A 26,526-nucleotide genomic window follows, 5' to 3' on the forward strand; every position below is an offset into this window, starting at 1 on the left:
TCTCATTCATGTGCAAAAGCTAAAAAAAACTGATTTCATGTAAGTAGAGAGTAGAAAAGTGGTTACTAGAGGCTGGAAAGGGGAGGGGAAAGAAGGGAATAGGGAGAGCTTGAATAAAGGATACAAAATTACAGCTGGATAGGAAGAATAAGTTCTAGTGTTCTATAGCACTATAGGACGACTACAGTTAATTTATTATATATTTTTAGATAGAACAGAGAATTCTGAGTATTCTCAACACAAAAAATAAATGTTTGAGGTAAATATGCTACTTAAATTGACTTGATCACCAAACATTGTACATATCAAAACATCAATACGTACTCCATAAATATGTACAATTATTGTATGACAAGTAAAAATTTTTCAAAAGCCAGGTGCAGTGGCTCATGCCTGTAATCCCACACTTTGGGAGGCCAACGTGGGAGGGTCACTTGAGCCCAGGAGTTTGAGACCAGCATGGGCAACAGAAGGCGACCCTGTTTCTACAAAAAATAAAATAAAAGGCTGGATGCAGTGGCTCACACCTGTAATCCCAGCACTTTGGGAGGCCAAGGTGGGCAGATCACCTAAAGTCAGGAGTTCAAGGCCAGCCTGGCCAAATGGTGAAACCCCATCTCTACTAAAAACACAAAAAATTAGTCGGGCGTGGTGGCACATGCCTGTAATCCCAGCTACTCAGGACGCCGAGGCAGGAGAATCGCTTGAACCCAGGAGGTGGAGGTTGCAGTGAGGTGAGATCATGCCACTGCACTCCAGCCTGGGAGATAGAGCAAGACTCCATCTCAAAAATAAAAATAAAATAAACTAGTGAGACATGATGGCACACGCCTGTGGTCCCAGCTACTCAGGAAGCTGAAGTGTGAAAATCTCTTGAGTCCAGAAGTTTGAGGCTGCAGTGAGCTGTGATTGTGCCACTGCACTGCAACCTGAGTAACAAAGTGAGACACTGTCTCAAAAAAATAAAATAATTTTTAGATGTTTCTCCTTTAAATTTCTCAATTTCAGCAGATAAGGGATAAAAAGACTATCTCAGAGCTGGGAATTACCCTCAATTGATACATCTAGCTTATCACCAATATCCCATTAATCACGCCCTGTTACTCTTTAATTATCCACTGTTTTCCCCTTGTCAAAACCAACAAAAATCTCCTATAAATCTAATCAGACTTTTATTTAACTACCATTTACAAGAACAAAAAGTAAATATAGGAAATAGGGTACCGTGTTACACGACCCAATGAGGACGTAATAATCAGAATCCCTACAATATAGGAAAGTTTACAAGACTTCCAGGTTTTTTTCCATAAATAAATGGCAAGAACAAAAAAGAAAAGAAACATAACACACGGGGAAAAGAACCTACAGATAAAAAGAGACTTAAGAGATTTATCAACTAAACCCAGTGAGTAGACCACATTTTAATGCTGATTCAAATAGAATAACCAATATAGAAAATAATCAAAGAAATTTAAGCAATAACTAGATATCACGTAAAGAAACTGCACACTAAATTAAGGTGTCACATTTTTCTTTTTTAGAAGTCTTCATATTTAAGAGTTAAATATTTGTAAGTGAAATAGTATGTACAATTTACTTCAAAATAATTGGAGGCTGGGGGTGGAAAGATTATAGACAAAATGAGATTGTCCAAAGATGATAACCGCCAAAGTTGTGTGTACGCACACAGGGGTTCATGATATTATTTTCTCTTCTTTGACATGTGAAGTTTTCTACAATAAAAGTTAAATGTCTGCGTGTGTGATTGCACATACACAATTTCCATTTCTTTCTATTCCTACTGCCGTCACTAATATCTCTTGCTTAGACTACAGCAATAGTCAATTATCTGGTTTCCCCAGAATCATGCTTATCTTACCCAAATAATTTCTCTTCATTGCTACGTGGCCTGAGTAATCTTTTATAAGTAAAAATAGCCAACATATACAGAGTAATCATTATGTTCAAAGCAGTAGAGTATAACAATTTCTTTATACACATCTCCTTAAGCCTTTTAACAATCCTGGGCCAGGCGTGGTGACTCACATTTATAATCCCAGCACTTTGGCAGGCCAAGGGGACAAATTGTTTGAGCCCAGGAGTTCAAGACCAGTCAACATGATGAAACCCCATCTCTACCAAAAATACAAAAAATTAGCCGGGCCTGGTGGCATGCATCTGTAGTCCAAGCTATTTGGGAGGCTGAGGTAGGAGGATCACTTGAGCCTGGGCTATCAAGGCTGCAGTGAGTCATGTTCACGCCATTGAACTCTATCCTGGGTAACAAAGTGAGGCTCTGTGTTAAAAAAAAAAAAAAAGAAAAGAAAAGAAAAAAGAAAAAAAATCCTGAAGTACTAATAACATCTCCATTTTACAGACGAAGAAATCAAAATTAAGAAAGATTAAGTCACTGAATGATATCACAAAGTTAGAAATTAGCATAGACAGGATTCAAGTTCAAACAGGTAGATTCCAATATTTGCACTTTAAGCGCAAAAATTATTCCTCTAGGTATATTCATTAATGTTACCTATAGGATAGGGTTCAAATTCTTTAGCATGGTCTCACAACACTTACAGTGCTCTTTCCTGGCCTACCTATCCAGCCTCCTCACTTCTTTCTACCTCATTCTCCATGCTTCAGGCATATTGGTCATGCATTTCTAGTCTCCCTCATATGGTAAAGCCTCTTCATATATTGGTTTCTCTACCTAAAACAACTCAGCCTGCCTACCTCAGCAGCTAACTCCTATTTTATTCTTCAAGCCTCAGCTTAAAGATTTACTCCTCGAGGACATTCCTGAATCCCCACACTAGGTTAGCTACTCCTGTAATACATGTCCAGAGCACTTTGTGTATGTTTCCCTTTTTCTAATCCCCAACACACTTGTAATTATTTCTTCAATGTCTTCCACCACATTATAATAGCCTTGAAGTCCACCACATTATAATAGCCTTGAACTCAGGGGAATTATTTTTCTTATACACCATTTTACTCATGATACTTGGCAAAGTATTTTACAAAGTATTTATTAGTTGTTCATTAATAAATAAATTATGAGAAGGGAAGAAGTACAAAGGAGGATATTTACAAACCAGACAAAGTCAGTGTCAAAAAATAAGATGATAAAGGTCAGAATAGCATTTATTTATTTGCGGGATTGGAGTAGTGACTGTGTGAACAAGTACAAGGAAAGCTTCAGGGTTACTAGATTTGTTCTGTATCTCTACCTGTTATGATTACAGTCATAAAAATTCTTCAAACTATATAATTAACACTTACATACTTACACTTCAAATAAAAGAGGGAAGGAAAAGGGTAAAAAAGAAAAAGGGAAAAAGAAAAAGAGGGAGAAACAGAACAGCACTTACAGATGGCATAAGCTTCAAAAAAGAGAAAAATGGTATAGGTTTGAATAAAGACGTGGAAAAAATGTTTGCAGAAGTAGCAATGTGGAAGTAAAGCTAATTTTATTGAGAGCCCTGAGATCCAGTGGGTGTGGAAAAATAATAACTGCTCATTTGAAAGGGCTAAATTTTTCCTTCTAGGGGTTATTAAAAAAAGAAAAAGAAAAAAAAAGCAAAGTCAAAGCAACAGGGAAGGATGCCACAGGGAAAAAGAAATTTCTACTGAGAAGAGGTTTGAGGATATTAATAAGATCTATTATAGAGTGTATTCCAGAGGGCACAAGCATTGAACAAACTAATTTTTGAAAATGTTATTTATAGAAATCATGAAAACATACCTTTGTTGCATATGTAGGTTTTTCTATTGCTTCATCACCAATGAAGAAGTCTAGGTCATCAACACCTTTCATCACCCTCCTCTGAGCTTGATCACCCACTTTTGCTGACTCCTTAATAGCAATACCTTTAAAATAAGTAAGACATGTCCAATAATTCATCTTCTTCAAATGAGACAAACTTTTACCTTACACTTCTTCCATTACAAAGTGCTACAAAGTAAAACATGACCTAGCATATTTAAATTGTCAAACTAATTCACAAAAACCATAAGAAACTAGTGACAAAATTCATTTTACACAATGAAACCTCAACTCCCACTCAGAGACAAGGACTCAAATGCAAAAAGCCAAAAAAAAAAAAAAAAATCTGTGTGAATGTTTCAAATATATATTTCTTAAATTATAAAAATCCTCTTTAGATTCTGAGTAAAACTGTAATCCCACCAAGTCCACATATGCTTGATGAACAACTGGAAAGAAAAAACTGAAAAACACAAATGAGAAAAAAACTTCAAGGATAATTTTTTCAACTTTCTTTATATCTCTACCCTATCACTATTGGGTCTAGTAATACTGATTGGGTCTAGTAATAGTAATTACTATTGTGGTCTAGTAATTTAAATGTAATACAGATCTGTTAAACTACATACACAAAAGGAAATCTGAATTCATTTAGGTAAAACCCACAACAATATCCTTAAATAATTTCAGAAATCCAGCATACAGTTTCAAAGCTAAAACTTGTTATGTATTTTTAGATTAAGTTATAAATGTATGCATCCTTCAAGTTCAGTTCTTCATTCAAAATAATTGTCTGAATGCACTTAAACTGATCTGGCATGCAACTGTTACTTTCATTTAGTAACAGCTATATCCTTAAGAAAGTGGGCAGAAAATAACTGGAAGAAAAAACATTTTAAATCCACTATCTAGGCCGGGCCCGGTGGCTCAAGCCTGTAATCCCAGCACTTTGGGAGGCCGAGACGGGCGGATCACGAGGTCAGGAGATCGAGACCATCCTGGCTAACACGGTGAAACCCCGTCTCTACTAAAAAAATACAAAAAACTAGCCGGGCGAGGTGACGGGCGCCTGTAGTCCCAGCTACTTGGGAGGCTGAGGCAGGAGAATGGCGTAAACCCGGGAGGCGCAGCTTGCAGTGAGCTGAGATCCGGCCACTGTACTCCAGCCCCGGCGACAGAGCAAGACTCCGTCTCAAAAAAAAAAAAAAAAAAAAAAAAATCCACTATCTAGTCCTTCTAAATGCCAGAAATTCTTTCTAGCAATTTACTTATAATGTACATAGACATCCGGGTGGCTCACTATAAATTTCCTAAAAGTAAATATACATGTATATAAAAAAAAAGCCTGGAACCAGTCGCATAGGCTTTCCAGATCAAATATCAATACTCATCAGTAAAAGATAGTGGCAATGTCTTTATCTGCTAATTATAAACACTGTACCTGCAGCATTAAAACTGGGTAAGAAAAAACACTCAAGAATCAAAAACTTTCTTATACCAGGCAAACGAATTTTTAACATACTGCAACAAGTCATAGCAAAGACTTCATATTTTGGCAGAGAGATAAAATAAAAAATGAATTCAACAGCGATGAAATCCAATGGTTCAAACAATCAAGATTATGTAGGCCTCCAATAAAAAGTTAACACAGTCATTTAAGAATATAACCAAAACCAATTTTGCTAAGATGGCAGAAATAACTTTAGTAGTCTCCTGAAACAATCATAACAAAAGATTATACACAAAAGGTTAAAAGCCATCAGCATTGTTACAGGTTGAATTGTGCACCCCCAAAAAGATATGTTGAAGTCCTAACCCCCAGTACCTCAGAATGTAACTATGTTTGGAAACAGAGTCTTCTCAGTTAAAACGAGATTATCAAGGTGGCCCCTAATCCAATATGACTAGTATCCTCATAGAAAGGGAAAATTTGAACACAGACACACAGAAGGATGATGATCTAAAGATACACAGCAAGAGGACAGCCACGTGACTGGAGTGATGCCTCTACCAGCCAAGGATCCTGAGGAAACCTCAGAAGCTAGAAGACACCAGCAAGACCACGATCCTGCTGCCGCATTGATTTTGTACTTCTGGACTCCAGAATTGTAAGTTTCTGTTGTTTTCAGCCAACTAGGTTTTGGTACTTTGTTACGGTAGCTTAAAGAAACCAGTAAGTACATACACAATGGTCTAACACTAAACTGAAATACAACTAAAGTCAAGTACTAGCCCAAAGAAGTACCTCTATATTAGTCAGCAATAAAGCCAACATGTATCACTGAATTCTTAAAACAGACAAAAAAAAAAATCAATGTATTGACATATAAATGTGGGAAAAACTATGAAGAAAAGCAAACCTGTTCTTCATGTTCAGCAGACAACAAACATGCATGAATAAAATATTTAAAAGGTAATAATAAAGGTCACTAGACTCACATGAATGAGCTGTTTCATCAGTATCACCTAAAATCTATTCTGGGTTTTAAAAAAGTGTTAGATTTAAGTAGTAGCCTAAGTTCTTACATCATTGATTTCTAGAAAAGTGTATCAAAATATGAGAAACGCAAAAGTCAAATAAGTTTGTTTCTAGAAAGTAAGGAGTGGATAAAAACCCTAAAAACATTTCCCCTTTTAGGTGCAATTTTGACAGTGTATTTCTATTTCTATTTTTTATTTTTTATTTTATTTTTTATTTTTTTTGAGACTGAGTCTTGCTCTGTCACCCAGCCTGGAATGCAGTGGCGTGGTCTCAGCTCACTGCAACCTCCACCTCCCGGGTTCAAGTGATTCTCCTGCCTCAGCCTCCTGAGCAGCTGGGATTACATGTGCGCACCACTATGCATGGCTAATTTTTGTATTTTTAGTAGACACGGGTTTCAACATGTTGGTCAGGCTGGTCTCGAACTCCTGACCTCGTGATTCGCCTGCCTCGGCCTCCCAAAGTGCTGGGATTACAGGCATTGAGCCACCGCACCCGGCCAGTGTTATTTCTTTAATGTTACACATTTAATTTTGTTCTTACTACACAAATGACACAACAGTTGACCTCTTGTGTCCAATGAATACTCAAGCGATACTAAAGATCCAGTTTTTGGCAAAGCATAACAATACCTATCTTATTCTCAACCTCATTGATTCTGAAACATACACTGCTTTCATTACTCTCTACATATTCATTTCTCCATTTTCTTATTTTCATAAATGAGTAACAATGAAATACAAAAAATTCAGTCACATAAATAAGACTGTGAAAAATTAGTGACACTCTCAAAATTAAAATATCTAGGAGTGAGAATCATCAAGCAATGGCTCAAAAGGTTTGTCATTTGGTATGCAAAAGTTTTAATTTGGATGTAAGACAAATAGATCAGAAGTGTTACTATATTATGTACAAAAAACGTGAACTGTTTGCAAGTCAAAAGTGTAAAACTACGTTCATCGAGGAACAGATCTATGCTAACAAACAAGAGCACTAACAAACCAATGTCAGAATATTTTTTAAAAACTACTGAAAGTTAATGGTCAGCTTAAGCAAGATTAACAAAAACAGGATAAAACAAAAATACTCTAAAGACATAATATACAACAGTATGGTTATAGGATATTAGAAAATAGCTGAGGTCAACATCTCTAAAGGTGAGATACTGTCCTTCCATCCTTATTTTGAAACATGGACACTCAGTGAGGATGTCAACAGATATAGGCCTTGCAAAAAGTAGTCATATCCACAAACCAAAGGACAGTCTTCATAGGTATATGATGAGGAACAGACTACTTGATAATTAGTTATACCCACATACTATTAACTACAGTATCACCCTAAAAATGGGGGTACTGTTTTATTATCAGTTCATTTCTTTTTTTCTTTAAAAAGAGATATTTGGTAGACAATGGGGAGCTAAACAGAAAGCTGAAATGAATGGTCAGAGGTACAATAATGAGGCTACACTTAAGAACTTAGCAAATCATGTTTTTAAAGGACTAAATCTTACAGGACTTCAGAACTGATTACTTCTTTTACTTAAATTATAAGGGAAGGAGATATTTTAAATCAGCTCATTTGTGGCTTAAAAGAAATACTTACAGGAAGGGATGATAAACTGTGGTTCTGTATTTCCAGCATATCCTAGTTTTGTATACCTGCAAAACAAAATAATTTATAAGATTTCACTAATATTTTAGCAATTACACATTTATTTCTTGGAATTTCATTTGTTATGAAGTGAGATTCCATCGTAGGTAAATAATATACCAAACTCCATAGTTTCACTTCATTTAACCACACTTTCACAATTGTATCAAAATTATAAATGCCTAGAGCTTTTGAAAAGAAATTCCACTTCAAGAAATTGATCCTTCAGGAATATATGTGAAATAATATACAACCAAGGTCATTAGCTACAATCTTGCTTCTAACAGCAAAAGACTGGAAATAACAATCAAACTGGAAACTATTGAAATATGCTAAGTTTATACTATGGAACATTATGCAGCTACAAAACACAGACTGAGGAAGCTCTTAGTACAGCGATATGAAACAATTTCCAAAATGTATTACTAATTGAACAAAGACACAGAATAATGTATCAAGTATGGTATATCTGTATAAAAGTAATGGGGAGGAGTAAAAACATATAAAATATTTTGTATAGGCACAAGATATCTCTAGAAGACTATACAAGAATAATTTTGGTTGTCTCCAAAAAAGGGAACTGGGGAGGTGATGAACAGAAATGAGAGGGAGATTTTTTTCACTGTACATCATTTCATACCAAACTAAATATTTAATGTTTTGTCACAGCAGATTTGGCCTATATTCTTCTAACAAAATAACAACAACATAAATAAGGATCAGATATTATAAAAGCTGAGCTCTGACAAGCAGTATGTGGGGGCTACTTAGGAGATAGCTGGACACTTTCTAGCTATGTGGGAAAAGCTATTAACTGTAAGCAGGCTTTAAAGAGAATATAACATTTTATTTTATTCCATATTCAAACTCACTGCTAAATAGCAGACAGGTAATTGCTGTGACATTCTTGGACTCTTAATATCTGTAGAATCTTTTTTTCTAAGATAAAATGGGAAAAAAAAAAAAAAAAAAAAAACTTACTGGGCTACAGAGGTTTGAGACCAGCCTGGCCAACATGGTGAAACACCCTCGCTACTAAAACTATAGAAATTAGGCTGTGAGCAGCGGCTCGTGCCTGTAATCCCAGCACTTTGGGAGGCTGAGGCAGGTGGATTACTTGAGGACATGAGTTCAAGACCAGCCTGACCAACATGAGTAAACCCCCAACTCTACTAAAAATACAAAATTAGCCAGGCGTGGCGGTGGACACCTGTAATCCCAGCTACTTGGGAGGCTGAGGGAAGAGAATCGCTTGAACTTAGGAAGTGGAGGTCGCAGTGAGCCAAGATCACACCACTGCACTCCAGCCTGGGAGACAGAATGAGACTCTGTCTCACAAAATAAACAAATAAATAAATAATACCTTTGGGGAATATTTTAGCCTCTAAATTAAGTTCAAGAACTGAGTGTGCCAAGGCCGAGGAGAGACGATCACTTAAGGTAAAGAGTTCGAGACCAGCTTGACCAACATGGGAAACCCCATCTCTATTAAAATACAAGAATTAGCAGGGCGTAGTGGCAGGCGCCTGTAATCCCAGCTACTCAGGAAGGTGAGGCAGGAGAATTGCTTGAACCCATGAGACGGAGGTTTCGGTGAGCCAAGATCATGCCACTGTATTCCAGCCTGGGTGACTGAGCAAGACTTTGTCTAAAAAAAAAAAAAAAAAAAAAAAGGGTGTGCCAAATAGAGTAAATCATCAAAAATAAGGGGAAACCGTAATCTGTTTAAAAAAAAAAAAAAAAAAGTGATATTGGTCTACTGACTAACCTCTTCAACAGTTCCCCCCTGTCCATGTTTTTTAAAACAAAACAAAACAAAACAAAAATTTCCTTGTAAGGTACACAAAAAAGTCCATTTATTATTTGGCCTCTGACCTCTCCCAGCTGCCCTGACACCACATTAAACTCCTTAACCATAAAAACAGCCGACAATTTCTCAACACTCCAACCCATTTCATGCCACCAAGCCACTATTAACACTGCTCCTACTATGTTAGGTGCTCTCCTTCCCATCCAGTATAGTTTAATACCTTACCAGTGGACAAATGGAACTGACTAGTATACTATATGAAAATAAAAACTTGTTAAATACAAGGCAGTCTAAAACTGTTGAACTAAAACACTCTATCTAAAAGCCTACTACTATCTGACAAATACTTAGTGAATTATTAACACCTAACTATTCCTTGGTCTGATCCCATATATTAATCTCTCTACTTTTACTCTTATTTGTCACCACTGCAATTCAAGTTGCTATATCCAACAATACCCTAAAACAGGACAAAACAGTATTTTCAACTCTAGAACTCCTACAAAGGACAAGAGAATAATATACCTAAAAACCAATGCTCAAATTGTTTTTTCCTCTGCTTTCACACCACCACCACAACAATCAACACAGAAGACTTCCGTGACCGAATGTGTGGAGGGTTTCTCCCAACACCAAATGTGTGCAGGGTCTCTCCCAACAACAAAAAAGCAATCAGTTCTTCAGTGGACACCAGCTGGGTGTTCTGCAATTCAATTCCAGTGCTATCTACCTGGAGATAGCATCAGAATTCACAGGTTGAAGGTTCAGTCCCCAAGACTGCCCCTCTTCTTCAGACACCAGTCACAAGCCCCAGCCTCTGGAACTTCTGACTCACCAGCTTGAAGATGAACTCTTTGAGTTCAATTAATTTGCTAAAGTGGCTCACAAAACTCAGAGAAACACATTAGCTGGTTTACTATAAATAATATTACAAAGCATACAGATAAAGACACACACAGGGTGAGGTGTGTGGGAAGAGACGTGGACGTTCCACACCCTCTCGAGCGTACCACCCTCCCAGAACTTCCACGTGTTCGGCTATCTGAAAGCTCTCCAAATCCTGTCCTTTGGGGTTTTTATAAAGGCTTCAGTGCAGACAGGATTGATTAAACCATTGTTCATCAACTTAACCTTCAGCCCCAGTGGTTGGAGGGTGGGGCTGGAAGTCCCAATTCACTAATCATGCCTCAGTCTTTCAAGTGACCAGCCCCATCTTGAAGTTACCTAGAGGCTGCCAGCCAACAGTCATCCCATTAGCACTCAAACAGACATCACTTTGGAGTTTCTAAGAATTTTAGGAGTTGTATGTCTGAAAACAGGGTTGAAGACCAAATATGTATTTCCCAATTTCAAACGGCCTAACTCAAAAATCTTCAAATGATGCTCTATTGCCTACAAGATTAAGTACAAGCTTGTTTCCATTTCTGTAAAATTATTCACTGTAAAATTGTTCCTAAAGGTCCATCCACATGAACAATTATATCATTCTCTGATTCCTGCAGCTGAATATTAAAGTTCTCCATAATCATTTCCAATTTTTATAAGCATCTGCTATCACTTGCTTACATAAACCCAGTTCTAAGCTTAACTACACCTGCTACTCTTTTTTCCCCTGTATCTTGTCCATTCCCCTTCCCCCACATTATCTACGCTCACACTGCACCCGCTTTAAAAAAAAAAAAAAAGAAAAGAAAAGCTTTTATCACAACTTAAAACTTCTCCAGGAAGTCTTTCTTGATCATTTTAACTATCAGGCATCCTTTCTTTCAATTACTCTTCATTTCAACTACAAGTCACACATATTTTTATGTGTGTAAATACCATCTCCTAAATACAACAGTCATATTTGAAGTACAGACCACACTGCAGTAGAAATTCCCTTAAGAAACATTCATTTAACTAGCTTACCAGACTGATCAAGACCCCATTCCTGGCCAAAATCGAATTTCCTAGGCTGAGTATATTCATCAATGAATTACTTTCATAATAAACACCAAAAGGATCGAATGAACCTAATACAAAACAGTCAATACATAAAACAAATATGCTATTCCCAAAACACAAAAATAAATGCATATGGTATCCAACTGTATGGATATACCGTAATTTACTTAATTACCTCTAATGCATTTTAAATGCCACAGCAAAATAATCCACTACATTTTGGGGAGCAGCAACTAATGTTCTACTACCTTAGATTTAAATTTTTAATATCCCAAGAGAACTAAATCATGTAAAGTCTGTCTACATTAGTTCTGCAGACTGCTAAATTACAGCATTTGATAATAATCAAAGACAACAGTATTTTCACCAATTCTTAAAAAATATGAGGGGAAGGCCGGGCGCGGTGGCTCAAGCCTGTAATCCCAGCACTTTGGGAGGCCGAGATGGGCGGATCACGAGGTCAGGAGATCGAGAGACGATCCCGGCTAACACAGTGAAACCCCGTCTCTACTAAAAAATACAAAAAAATAGCCGGGCGAGGTGGCGGGCGCCTGTAGTCCCAGCTACTCGGGAGGCTGAGGCAGGAGAATGGCGTAAACCCGGGAGGCGGAGCTTGCAGTGAGCTGAGATCCGGCCACTGCACTCCAGCCTGGGTGACAGAGCAAGACTCCGTCTCAAAAAAAAAAAAAAAAATATGAGGGGAAATATCACAGTTTACTTAACTTTATAAATTGCTTAGACTCTAAAAACTAATTTGGTTCCCGGCTCAAAAAAAAAAATGTGGTACAGGATACAATCTAAAAAAATAAAGTTATCTCCTAAACTTTTAAAAAAGGTTTGAAGGCTCAACCTTCAAAACTCACATTTTCTCCATCAGGGAGGAAAGTGCTGAATGACCAAAAAACATCACTCTTTAAAACCACTTGTCTTATATTATTAGCAAACTTTAAAAATTAAGATTTGAAACTAAAAAAAAAAAACCACAAGTCAAAGTTCAGAGAACAAGCATACAGAAAATACACTGCAATAATTTTAAAAATAAGAATAGAACCGTAGAAATCTGAGACTAAAAAAAATACTTTTTAACACTCATATAAAAATATTTTAACGCTCATATAGGAGATACAAAACATTTAAGGACAAGAAGAGATTTAAAAGTTGAGTCCAGAAAGACCTGAAGGAAATGCTGAACTGAGTTAAAAGGATACAATGGGACAAAGTATATCCCCAACCATTTTCAAATTAACACAAGTAAAATACAGTAGTATTAGAGAAGCACAGTCAAGTAAACTGGAGGGGATTTAGATACAGCTATATAAGTTTTGCTTACAAACTTCATTTGAATTTTCTTTATAATAATAAGAAAAAAGAAAAAAAATGAGAAAGTATATTAAATACTAAATTTGTTTAAAACTTCAAAATAAAAGCTTTTCAAATGTAAACTAGCCTCCATTAACCTACCAATTCTATTGAGTTTTACACATGAAATAACTACGTATTATTAAGATATTTTTATGAACTCTAAAAATTAGATAGTCACCATAAAGAAGAAATTTTGTACAAGCAGATGGTAGAAGAGTTTTTCTCGCTTTTTCTTTGACTAAAAAAAAAAACTGTTGCCTAACAATTAATTGGCACTTGACATATGAACTTTTAAAATTATAATTTAAGGATGTAATCACTATGTTTAAATTCAAGGCTCTTGTTTTTTGTTTTGTTTTCTTTTTTTTGAGACAGTTTTGCTCTTGTTGCCCAGGCTGGAGTGCAATGGCAAGATCTCGGCTCAGCGCAACCTCCACCTCCCAGGTTCAAGCGATTTTCCTGCCTTAGCCTCCCAAGTAGCTGGGATTACAGGCATGAGCCACCATGCCTGGTCAATTTTGTACTTTCAGTAGAGATAGGGTTTCTCCATGTTGGTCAGGCTGGTCTCCAACTCCCGACCTCAGGTGAGCGGCCGGCCTCAGCCTCCCAAAGTGCTGGGATTACAGGTGTCAGCCACCACGCGTGGCCACAACCCGGTTTTAACCTTACTTTTCCAAAATAAATTTTTGCTTTGAATTTATAAATCCTACCAGTGTAATTTATTTTTCCATAGCCCTTGCAATTTTCTGTAAAGTTTTCCTGGATATTCATAAAGGTCATTTATGAGTTGGGTGTGATGGCTCACGCCTGTAGTCCCAGCACTTTGTGAGGCCAAAGCAGGAAGGTCACTTGAGGACAACAGGTGAACACCAGCCTGGGCAACAAGTCGAGATCTCCATCTCCACAAAAAATTTAAAAATCAGCTGGACATAGCAGCTCACACCTGTAGTCCTAGCTACTTGGGAGGCTGGGAGGATCACTTGAGCCATGGAGGAGCTATGACTGCCCCACTGCACTCCAGTTGGGCAACAGAGCAAGACCACGTCTTTAAAAAAATTATTATAAAATTACAATAAAAAATAAACAAAAAAGTAATTCATAAAAGCAGCTTCTCCCCTGCTCTAAGTTACTTTTGGCAAAAACTCTTTTTTGGACAGCTAGTAAGCAATCTGATCTCATTCCCTCCTAATAAGCTTTAAAAATAGGTTTAAATGGCTTCATTTTTTTCTTAACTTTGCCATCTGGACAACTGCATTTAGTATAGCATTCAGACTTGGGACAAACTTGCATATCTGAAAGCTATTTACCCAAATCGATCCACAGATTCAGGCAATTACCATCAAAATCCTCATAACATTTTTGCAGAAATAGAAAAATCCATCCTAAAATTCATATGACTCCCAAAGCATCCTGAATAGGCAAAATAATCTTGAAAAAGAACAAAGTTGGAGATCTCACACTTTCTCATTTTAAAAGTTACTACAAAGCTATAGTGACCAAAACAGTATGGTACTGGCATAAGGACTAACAGAATAAGGAGCCCAGAAATAAACTCTCACATATATAATTAAATGATTTTTAATAAGGATGCCATAACTACTAAGATGAAAAAAGGGCAGTCTTTTGAACAAATGGTGCTGGAAAACTGGATATCCATATGCAAAAGAATGAAGTTGTACCTTTACCTTATACCATACACAAAAGTTAACTCCAAGTGGATCAGAGACCTAAACACAAGAGCTAAAACTATAAAACTCTTAGAAAAAAACATAACGTGAAAAGCTTCATGATACTAAATTTGGCTATAATCTCTTGACTATGACACCAAAAGCACAAGTAACAAAAGAAAAAAAGAGAAAAACTTCATTAAAAGTAAAAACCTTCGTGTATCAAAGGACACAGTCAACACAGTGCAAAGGCAATCTACAGAATGGGAGAAAATATTTGCAAATCACTATCTGTAAGGGATTAATATCCCGAATAAAGAACAACACAACAATCGAAAAAAGCCCAACTGAAAAATGAGCAAAGAACTTGTACAGACATTTCTCCAAAGAAAATATACAAATGGCCAATAAACACATGAAAAGATGTTCAACCTCACTAATAATAAAGAAAATGCAAATCAAAACCAGAATGAAATACCACATCACACCCATTAGGATGGCTACTATCAAAAAAAAAAACAGAAAATAACAAATGTTGGGGAAATGTAAAGAAATTGAAACCCTTGTGCAATGCTGGTGAGAGTTTAAAATGGTGCAGTGCTGTGGAAAACTATAAAATAGTTCCTCCAAAAATTAAATATACAACCCAACAATTCCACTTCTGGGTATATACCCAAAAGAACTGAAAGCAGGAACTTGAACAGGTATTTGTACATGCATGTTCATAGCAGCAATATCCGCAATAACCAAAAGGTGGAAGCAACCCAAGCATCCATCAACATGTGAATGGATAAACCAAATATGATATATACTTCCAGTGGAGTATTATTCAGCCTTAAAAAGGAAACACATGATACGTGCTTACAACATGGATGAACCTTGAATACAGTAGAAGTAAAATAAACCAATCACAAAAGGACAACTATTGTACAATTGCACTTACAGGAGGTACCTAGAAAAGTCAAATTCGGCCGGGCGCAGTGGCTCAAGCCTGTAATCCCAGCACTTTGGGAGGCCGAGACGGATGGATCACGAGGTCAGGAGATCGAGACCATCCTGGCTAACATGGTGAAACCTCGTCTCTACTAAAAAAAATACAAAAAAAACTAGCCGGGCGTGGTGGTGGGCGCCTGTAGTCCCAGCTACTCGGGAGGCTGAGGCAGGAGAATGGCGCAAACCCAGGAGGCGGAGCTTGCAGTGAGCTGAGATCCAGCCACTGCACTCCAGCCCGAGCGACAGAGTGACACTCCACCTCAAAAAAAAAAAAAAAAAAAAAAAAGAAAAGTCAAATTCATAAAGACAGAAAGCGGAATGGTATTTGCCTGGGACTTTGCATGTGGGGAGAGAATAGGAAGTTACTGTTTAATGGGTAGAGTTTCAGTTTGAGAAGATAAAAAAGTTCTGGATCATGGAGGATGGTGATGGCTAGACAATAATGTGAATGTACTTTATGCCACTAAACTGCACAATTAGAAATGGTTAAACAGTAAACTTTATGAGTATTCTACCACACACTTTTTTTTTTTTTTTTGAGATGGAGTCTTGCTCTGTCGCCTAGGCTGGAGTCCCGTGGCGCCACCTTGGCTCACTACAACCTCTGCCTCCTGGGTTCAAGTGATTCTCCTACCTCAGCCTCCCAAGTAGCTACGACTATAGGCATCCGCCACCATGCCCAGCTAATTTTTGTATTTTTAGTAGAGACGAGGTTTCACCATGTTGGTCAGGCTGGTCTTGAATGCCTGACCTCGTGACCTGCCAGCCTCAGCAGTTATGAGAAAGAAAATAATACTGGATACCTACTGCACATGTTAAAGCAGGATAAATCTAAATATATCAAATATAAGGTTTAAAAGAAAACGTGATATAGTTTATAACCCTGGAGGGCAGGAGACTTTCTAACTTAAAATCCATACACTGAAAAAGTTTATTTCAATTATGTAAAGATTAAAAACTTCTTTACAAAAACACACCTAAAGTAGCCAAAAGAAAAAATGAGTAATAGAGAAAAATTATCTACACTGAGAGACAGAGATAATCTCTTCAACATATAAAGGGTACCTAGATGTTCATGACAAGGGAGGGATGGAGAAGGAAGAGAGGAAACAAAAAAAGGAAAGGCAAAAGACACTAACCATTCCCAGAAAAAGAAAAATGGTTATTAAACAAAAGGATACTCAACTCCATGGGATTTTTTAAATGCAAATGAAAAGTGCACTGAGGTGCTTTCAAACATTACTTGTTAGAGGGAGGGCTGTATAACAACAACAACAAAAGTAAAAACATTACTAGTTAGAATGCAAAATGATACAGCCACTTAGGAAAACAATTTAGCAATCACTTACCATCTGACCCAGGAATTCTACCTCTAGTTAGAATCCACACAAGAAAAACAAAAACAGTTGTCCACATGATTGTGTACATGTATGTTCACAACAGAATAGTTCATAAAGACCCAAAACTGGAAGCAAAACAAATGTTTAACAAGAGAATGAATAAACAAGAGTGTTACATTCTGACAAACCAAAATTACTTCACGTAGGAAGAATCAGGAAAACGTAACCCATTCTCCCAGAAGACACTCAACAGAAGGCAATTCTAAGATGACCCAAATGCTGGAATTATCAGATAAAGACTTCGAATCAACAATGAGTATTAACATAGACTTGCAATTGATAATAAAGGAAATATCACCAGATAAACAAAAATAAAGGCCGAGCAGTAGAAATTATTCATTCTGAAAACAGGGTGGGCAAAAAAACAAAGAAAGAGAAAATAACAGAGCTTCAGGGACTTATCAAGGACAATATCAAAAAGGTGACACACACAGCCAGGCGCAGTGGCTCACACCTATAATCTCAGCACTTTGGGAGGCCCAGGCAGACAGATCATGAGGTCAGGAGATCGAGACCATCCTGGCTAACAAAGAAACCCCGTCTCTACTAAAAATAAAGTAACAAAATTGAATGGGTGCGGTAGCAGGCGCTTGTGGTCCCAGCTACTTGGGAGGCTGAGGTGGGAGACTGGCGTGAACCCAGGAGGCAAAACTTGCAGTGAGCTGAGATTGAGCCACTGCACTCCAGTCTGGGCAACAGAACAAGACTCCGTCTCAAAAAAAAAAAAAAAAAAAGAAAAGAAAAGAAAAAGTGACACACTGAAGTCCCAGAAGGAGAAGAGAGTGTAGTAAAAATATTTTTTAAAAGACATAGCGGCGGGCTAGACGGGTTGGCTCATGCCTGTAATCCCAGCACTTAGGGAGGCCGAAGCAGGCGGATCACTTGAGGCCAGGAGTTCAGGACCAGCATGGCCAACACGGTGAAACCCCACCTCTACTAAAAATAAATTACGGGAGGCTGAGGCAGGAGAATCGCTTGAATCCGGGAGGTGAAGGTTTCAGTGAGCCGAGATCGCACTACTACTGCACTCCAGCCTGGCAACAGAGCGAGACTCCATCTCAAAAATAAACAAACAAAAAAATTAGCCGAGCATGGTGGTGCGAGCCCGTAATCCCAGCTACTCAGGAAGTTGAGGCACAAGAATCACTGAACCTCGGAGACAGAGGTTGCAGTGGGACAAGACTGCGCCACTGCACTCCAGCCTGGGCGACACAGACTCAGTCTTAGAAACAAACAAATAAAAAGAAATAGTAGCCAAAAATTTTCCCAATTTAGTGAAAGAAATTTAGAGATTTAAGAGGCTCAAGAACATCCAAGCAGAATAAATATAAAGAAAACCGCACTTAGGCACAAAGTCAAACTACTGAAAATCAAAGATAAGGAAAACAATGTATTCATATATGGGGATCTAAAATAGAACCTGAGAAATAAGTAGAATGGCAGTTGCCAGGTATTGAGAGATGGAGGAATTGGAGAGATGTTGATCAACGTGTACAAGTTTCCAGTTATAAGATGAATAAGTACTAGAGATCTAAGCTATAGCATAGTAACTATAGTTAATAATATACAGTATTTTACAGTTAAAATTTGCCTAAAGGAGATCTTAAGTGTTATCACACAAAAAAGGTAACAAATACATTAATTAGCTTGACTGTAAGACTCATGACACAAGATTTCCTTATATCAAAACATCACGTTGTGGCCAGGAGCAGTGGCTCATGCCTGTAATCCCAGCACTGTGGGAGGTCCAGGCGGGTGATCACCTGAGGTCAGGAGTTTGAGGCCACCCTGGCCAACATGGCAAAACTCCATCTCTACTAAAAATATAAAAACTAGCCAGGCGTGGTGATGAGCACCTGTAATTTCAGCTACTCAGGAGGCTGAGGCTGGAGAATCGCTTGAACCCAGGAGAAAGAAGTTGCAGTGAGCCAAGATCACGTCACTGCACTTCAGCCTGGGTGACAGAGAGAGACTCTGTCTCCAAAAAGAAAAAAAAAACTAAACCAAAAATGTTTCTTTGTGCCTTAGAGAAGCAAGTTAAATACAAAGAAAAGCTCTTACTAAGGCAGCAATGAAAAAAATCTACAATGCTGATTTTGGCTGGGAAAGGGAAGTTTTAAGGGACTTGAAAAATGACTTGCTTAGAGAAAGGAATATAGAGAAAAGAATTCAAAAGCACTTTTGAAGCTATCAAAGCCTTGGTGACTAGAAGAATAACAGTAGAAATATAAGAAGGCTAGGTGAGAGAGGAGGCTGGACTGGCAGAAATCAACAGCAAAAGAAAGATGAGTTTTATACAAAAAAAAAAAAAAAAGGTGAGTCTGTCACAACAGTAATTGCCTCTGAGGAAAGGGGAAGTGGATTCCGGGACAGTCACCAATAACGCTGTTTTGTTCCTTAAAACAATGAATTCAGGTATCTGTTATATTATTGACTGTACTTATCTAAAAGAAAAGAAATCCATTAAAAGAAAGAACCTTTTTCAGTAGTAAAACAATTTATGCCTGTACTGTAAGAGCATTAACATCCCTTGCCTTGGATATTATTTTTAATTTTACAAACTTCAAATGCTTGTACATTAAAAACATGTACAATTATACTCTCTTGTTAGGGGTTAATATAGTGGTGACTTTGAAGCCAATGTTCCATTATAATTCTGAAAATTATAGGGCCCTTAAGAATGATGCTAAATCTACTCTGCCTGTGCCTCTATATATGGAACAAGTTTTAACTTTCAATAGTTCAACAAACGAAATGATGTAACAAAATAAATACAAGACCCCAGAACTTAAGGATAGAAGAGACTTTAAGGATCTAGCACAACTCTTTCCAAAACGTTAATACTGACAACCACTAAAGTTCAAATAATTCTATCCTAGTATGAATGACTTGCTTATACCCTTACCATATCATAAAAATAAAGCACATCTTACATAATTTTATGTAAGATATGATTACCAAATAAATCCCAAATGAAAATAGAGCTTTACAAATTGATCCCAATGCCTACTCCCATAATATCTCAATTCTCAACTTAGTTTTCGTCATACAATACCAAAACTCAAAAAGGTAATCTGGTGTTAGAAACTTTGTCGTTGCTGTTGTTGTTGTGACGGAGTTTCGCTCTTATCGCCCAGGCCGAAGTACAATGACACGATCTTGGCCAACCACAACCTCTGCCTCCCGGGTTCAAGCGATTCTCCTGCCTCAGCCTCCTAAGTAGCTGGGATTACAGGCATGTGCCACCACGCCCAGCTAATTTTGTGTTTTTAGTAAAGATGGGGTTTCTCCATGTTGGTCAGGCTGGTCTCAAACTCCTGACCTCAGGTGATCCGCCGGCCTCGGCCTCCCAAAGTGCTGGGATTAAGGCATGAGCCACTGTGCCCAGCCAGACACTTTTAAAGTAAGAATGTAGTGGCTAATTCACAGGGAAATTTGTCAAGTAGAGTAAGACAATATTAGCTATAAAGATAAACAGCAATGGTTTAAAAAACTTTTCCAATTCCTTCCAATATTTTTCTCACTACATGCAAGTCAATGTTTAACCTGACACAAAAATACTGATGGACTGTTGAGAGCAAGAACCTGGACGCCTACTCTGTGTCAACAGAAACATTCTCCTGGTCCCTTCAAGCCTAAACCTTAAAATCTTAACTTGCTTTTCACTAGTGGGGAGAAAAGAACATGAACGTTGAAATTAAAAAGACACTAGTGAATGCTTGTTCCACCATTTACTAGCCTGTGATCCTGTGATCATTGACTATTCCTAATGCATAGGGAATAAAACTAAATTCAGAGGTTGTCATAAGTATTAAACGACCTAATAGTGAATAGAAATCACTAAGTATTCGGTAAACATTTCCCTCCCAAGATGATTTTCCTTTATCCATAGGCCTCCCTTTATCCCTCTACCCATTCCTTTAATTTTGCTTTCAAAGATTCTCAACCATGTCTTCCCGATGCCTTTGCTACACGTCCAACTATCCCCACTGAAGACAACTACAGCAGTCAGCAGTTGCCCCATGAAAGAAATCAGTCACAAAAAGCCACAGATTCTATGATTCCATTTACATGAAATGGCCAAACTAGGCAAATCCATAAAGACAGAAAGTAAATTAGTGTTTGCCAAGGGTTGAGGGTAGAGGTAATGAGAATGACTGCCACTGGGTGTGGGGTTTTTTGGGGTCATGAAAATGTTCTAAATTGACTAGATTCCAATAAGTAGCATCCAGGCATTAAAAAATAAAATAAAATTGACTGGAAATGGCTGCACAACCTTGTGACTATACTAAAAATTACTCAATTACACACTTTAAAAGAATAAACTTTATGGTATGTGAATTATAACTCAATAAAGCTGTTAAAAATAGAATAAAATGGCCAGGCGCGGTGGCTCACGCCTGTAATCCAGCACTTTGGGAGGCCGAGGTGGGCGGATCACGAGGTCAGGAGATCGAGACCATCCTGGCTAACACGGTGAAACCCTATCTCTACTTAAAAAAAACAAAAAAAAAAAATACAAAAAAATTAGCTGGGCGTGGTGGCAGGCACCTGTAGTCCCAGTTGCTGGGGAGGCTGAGGCAGGAGAATGGCGTGAACCCGGGAGGCAGAGCTTGCAGTGAGCCAAGATTGCGCCACTGCACTCCAGCCTGGGAAACAGAGTGAGACTCCGTCTCAATAAATAAATAAATAAATAAATAAATAAATAAATAAATAAAATACTAGACCCAGACTAATACTGCATAAATTTACCTTTTATTATTCTTTTGCTTAATGATCTACACAATCTACTACTGCCTATCAAATAAATTGCAAACCATTCTGCCCCATTTAAAATCCTTCTGAAATAAGGCAAGATGAGTAAATAAACTACTTGCTGTCCCACAGCTCCCAATAGAAATATCTGAATTCCAGGTAGGGCAATTTCCTAACTGACCCATCCCCCAAATACTTTGAAACTCCTTCATGTCTTCCCTTCATCAGTAAAATATTTACTGGGAATTATTTAATACCATGCAGGAGGCTATCACTTGAATAGAGAATGAATGAAAAAGAAATAAACCCTGTCATTATGGAGCTTTCAGTTTAGCTCACATCCTAGATTGTTGAAGTCCTCCTTCCCATGTATCGATCACATCCTATTCACGCTCTTCCAAGATCTGATCAAGTTTGGCTTCTTCATAAATCATCCTCCAAATACTACAGCCCTTATTAATCTCCCCAAATAACTAAATGCTAATAAGCCATCCATAACTATTTCACACATATTAGTTTCATCTTTGAAACTAAACTGTAAACCTCAAGTATAAAATCATGCCTTAGTTTTCTTGTATATACCATGGCGTTCAGCATAGAACTGAGATTGAAATAAATACTTGATTACTTTCTTAAGTTCTTCTATTTTTTTTTACTTTCATTTGTGTTTTGTGCAGTCATTAATGAGCACAAAATACACAATGAGTAAAATATAGTTCAGTGGAGATTATTCATTTTCAAATTGCAGCTTCAGAAATATGTATGCCTTCCTTTTGAAGATATATGTAATTAGGCATCATTTCCTTGAGCTGTCCGAATTTATCAGCAATTACCAGTCCTTGCAATATGCAAATAAGCAGTAAGTAAATCCATATTTCACTTTAATGTGTTATAGGTTAATCACATCAGTGAATTGGTCACTAAGACCTCCCTATATGTTTCATATTTGTACTAAAAATTAGTAGCTCTGGATTTAAGTATGTATAAAATGAACACTCTTAAAAACTGGACTAATAATTGGACTACTCTCCTTGGATGTATCTCAATTAGGGAACAGTAGAGTTGTGAGCTCTGGAATGAGACTATGCCAGGGCTAAAATTCTAAATCTACCACTTAACTATCAGTTTACTTATCTTTGAAATGGGATTTAGATAACAGTAACTACGGCTTCTGAAAAAGTAATAACATAAAAAACAAAACGTGTAAAGGGCCTTGAAATGGCTGCTGGTACACATCCCATTTAACACATCTTTAATAACTAAAATCCAAAGATATAAATCTCTGAAACCATAAAGAAAAAGTTTTTTAAAAACAGCATTCATTTTATGAATGTCATCTGTCCTGGCACCTACAGAGTACAACTTAAAAAAAGTCTCTAAACTTGGTTTAAAACATTATTATTGGGAAACATAAAATTAGTTTCTCATGTGTGCCACACAGTATGCCTCTGCATTACAACGAAACACTGAAGAATTCTGATGCAGGCCTCAACTAAAACTACTTTAACTATAAATAAAATACATTCTGTTATTCCAACTACTTCATTTCAACTACTGTAACTCATAAATGTGAACTCACAAGAAAATTTAAAAGAATTCAACAATACTATCAATTAATAATTAGGAACACTCCCAAAAGACATTTCTCAACTCTGAGCCTCTGTTTCATTTGTAAATGAAGAGTGGATTAAATTATCTCTCAAAATCCCTTTTCAGCTCTATAATTCTGCGTGAGTCATTAGGCATTTCCCTTAATTTACTAAAGCAAGTTTCACAAATACACATAAAATGCTATATTCGTACCCCTGAGTAACTGAATTTTAAAAATGCTTATAGCAGAAGAAAAACACACTAGATTTAATTAAAATAATCTCTATAACTAGGCAAACACTTGTGTCCTGTTATACACTAATACTAAAAACATGGTTTACACATTTACAGTAGATTAAGCCAACCCTAAACTACAAGGTCTTTTGCACCCTAATTCTCTTTCTAGGACTTTTATCCTCCTCATTGTAACCTCTCCTTTACACTAAATACTGAAAAGCATCAAAACCCTTCCCAAGAGTATCGCAGTTTCACAAATGACATGAAGTCCCAAAGCAAGGACAAAATGTTTAAAAACAAAATGTTTAGGTAGTGTCCTTGGGCAGAAGGAAAAGATGGCATATTGAGTATCCGAACAGATGAATATTTTTCTCAGGTGTATTAGGGTTGGGGCGCAGAAGGAAAGCTAAAAGAATACATCTGGCCAAGGCGGGCAGATCACTTGAGCTCAGGAGTTCACGATCAGCCTGGCCAATATGGTGAAACCCCATCTCTACTAAAAATACAAAAATTAGCCAGGCATCGTGGCAGGTGCCTGTAATTCCAGCTCCTCGGGACGCTGAGGCAAAAGAATAGCTTGAACCCAGGAGACGGAGGTTTCAGTGAGCCAAGATCACGCCACCACACTCTAGCCTGGGCAACAGAGTGACACTCTGCCTCAATTAAAAAAAAAAAAAAAAAAAGAATACATCTGGCTAAACAAATTCATGCTATTCCTTTCCTGGTTTCAAGGAGTATGCAAAAATGACTTGAGTTTAAATCAACAGTTTGGAAAGAATCTTGAAAATTCTGAAACAAAATTATTATTAAAATTCTGCAAAATCATCTTAAAAAAACTAGATTTTTTTTTTGCTCTGCTATTAGTCAATTATGTAAGTTATGTTGTTTCCTGATATAAAGGCCCACATAGTTATAAAATCAGCACACAAACTAATATTAGTAACTATCCTAAAGAACTAAATTTAAAACAATCCAATAACATCGCCTTATCTCCTATCTAATAATTCATAAATGTTGTGTTTGGTAAGCTACAGCACACATTTTTGTAGCGCTATTATTACTTAATCGCTTTGCACTTGCTTCTTTATGCTACTGCCTATCACTGATTATGGCTGTGTCATTAAAAAGGCTACATGTCTAATAGAATTACAAGGGAGCATTCAAATGCTTTTTTATTATGGTGGAATTTTGTTTCAGGAAACACATGTTGCTACATTTTAACCATTCCAAACTTCTGCTCCTAGTCCAATCCTTTAACTGTTTCCACAAGTTGGGGGAGGAGGAGCATGCTGGACAAGGGAAACTTAGCTAGAGCTGAACTCTCCTCCTGATGAAGGATTTTGCCTCTTAGAAAACGGAATGAGATAGGTAGAGAATGACTGTCAGCACAGTGATCAATCACCACGAGCCGATCAGTCACTGTGATGCTCAAGAAGCTAGATCACATATCCACAGTTTTTTAAAGGGAAACTGATAATCTTTCCGTTCTTTTCTCTCTGAATGCTCTCATTTGATTAACTTCAGTTAACAAATTATGATTCCCAAATATCCACCTTCATTCCCAAAGCTCCTGTATTTTTAATTTCCTCTAGAATGTTTCCGATTATAAATCATCATTCCAAATTCAACAACAAATTCCAATTTTACTCAGCTTCTTAAAACTAACTCCCTTATTGTCCCAACCACTCAGGCTTACAATCTTGAAATATTCATTGATGCCTATTTACAATCCACTGGAATCAACTGCCAAGTCCTAGCTATACATCCTTCAATCTCTCAAATCAGCAAAAACATTTTGACTGTGCAGAGAACTGTGTGTGGTAGGTAGGCCAAAGCCTGCAGGAGATAAGAAAATAAGCATAGCATACTGTATTCCTTTCTTTAAGAACTTAAACTCAAAAAAAAAAAAAAAAAAACTGATGAGTATAATATACTGTGCTCTTACTGTGTGTCAGGCACTGTACCGAACCATTTTCATGCATTATCAAAAAAAAAAAAAAAACCACTGGGCGTGGTGGCTCCCTCCTATAATCTCAACACTTTGAGAAGCCAAGGCAAGAGGATTACTTGTGCCTAGAAGTTTGAGACCAGCCTGAGGCAACACAGTGAGACCCCATCTCAACAAAAAATTTTTAAAAGTAGCCGCACACGGTGGCACGTGCCTGTAGTCCCAGCTACTCGGGGTACTGAGGTAGGAAGACAGCTTGAACGTAGCAGTTTAAGGATGCAGTGAGCCATGATCTTGCCACTGAACTCCAGTTTGGGCAAGAGACCCCGTCTCAAAATCAAACAAAAAAAACCTATATGGTATACACTATCATCTTCAAATTACAGATGGGAAGAAATATGACCTGCAGAGGTTGAAGTGTATAAAGTCATATAGCTATTAAGTGATAGAGCTTGAACTCAAAAACAGACGACTACAAAGCCTTTGCTATCCATAAATAAAATAACCCAAAATATAACTGCCAGAAGAAACGTAAAAAGAAAAGAAAAAAACAATCTTTTTCTAACTTATCTCTTCCGCTCCATCTCCACTGCCAATACTAGGTTTCAGAATTTCTGCAAAGTTGGCCCTTGAATGGGCTGCTGAAGAATCATCTAGGAAGCCTATGTAAATGAATATTCACAGCCCAACCCTTGAGATTCTGAGTCACTGGGTATGGAGTGTTTCTGATGTGTAGTTCTTTTAAAAAACCATACTCCTAATTCTTCATTCATCCACACAACAAAGATTTGAATTCCTACTATCCACCAAGCCATGTCAAAGGTTTATCTTCTACAGAAGGAAGATCTAGTGTAGAGGCTCAGACACACTTACTTGCTACAGTATCTTGGGTAAGTAGCTTAACCTCTCTTAAGTCTAA

General features: G+C 37.3%; 1 protein-coding gene across 1 annotated transcript in view; it reads right to left on the reverse strand.

Annotated features, from left to right (window-relative positions):
* Positions 1-26,526, reverse strand: part of LOC105492525 (actin related protein 3) — a 72,828-nt gene that overhangs the window by 41,012 nt on the left and 5,290 nt on the right. Inside the window, exons 2-3 of the mRNA XM_011759715.3 lie at positions 7,854-7,909; positions 3,746-3,870 (exon numbers count right to left, since the gene is read on the reverse strand). Of these exons, the coding sequence (XP_011758017.1) occupies positions 3,746-3,870; positions 7,854-7,909 (181 nt within the window). The remainder of the gene's footprint in view (positions 1-3,745; positions 3,871-7,853; positions 7,910-26,526) is intronic.

Source organism: Macaca nemestrina, chromosome 11 (assembly GCF_043159975.1).
Source record: "Macaca nemestrina isolate mMacNem1 chromosome 11, mMacNem.hap1, whole genome shotgun sequence".
Classification (NCBI taxonomy): domain Eukaryota; kingdom Metazoa; phylum Chordata; class Mammalia; order Primates; family Cercopithecidae; genus Macaca; species Macaca nemestrina.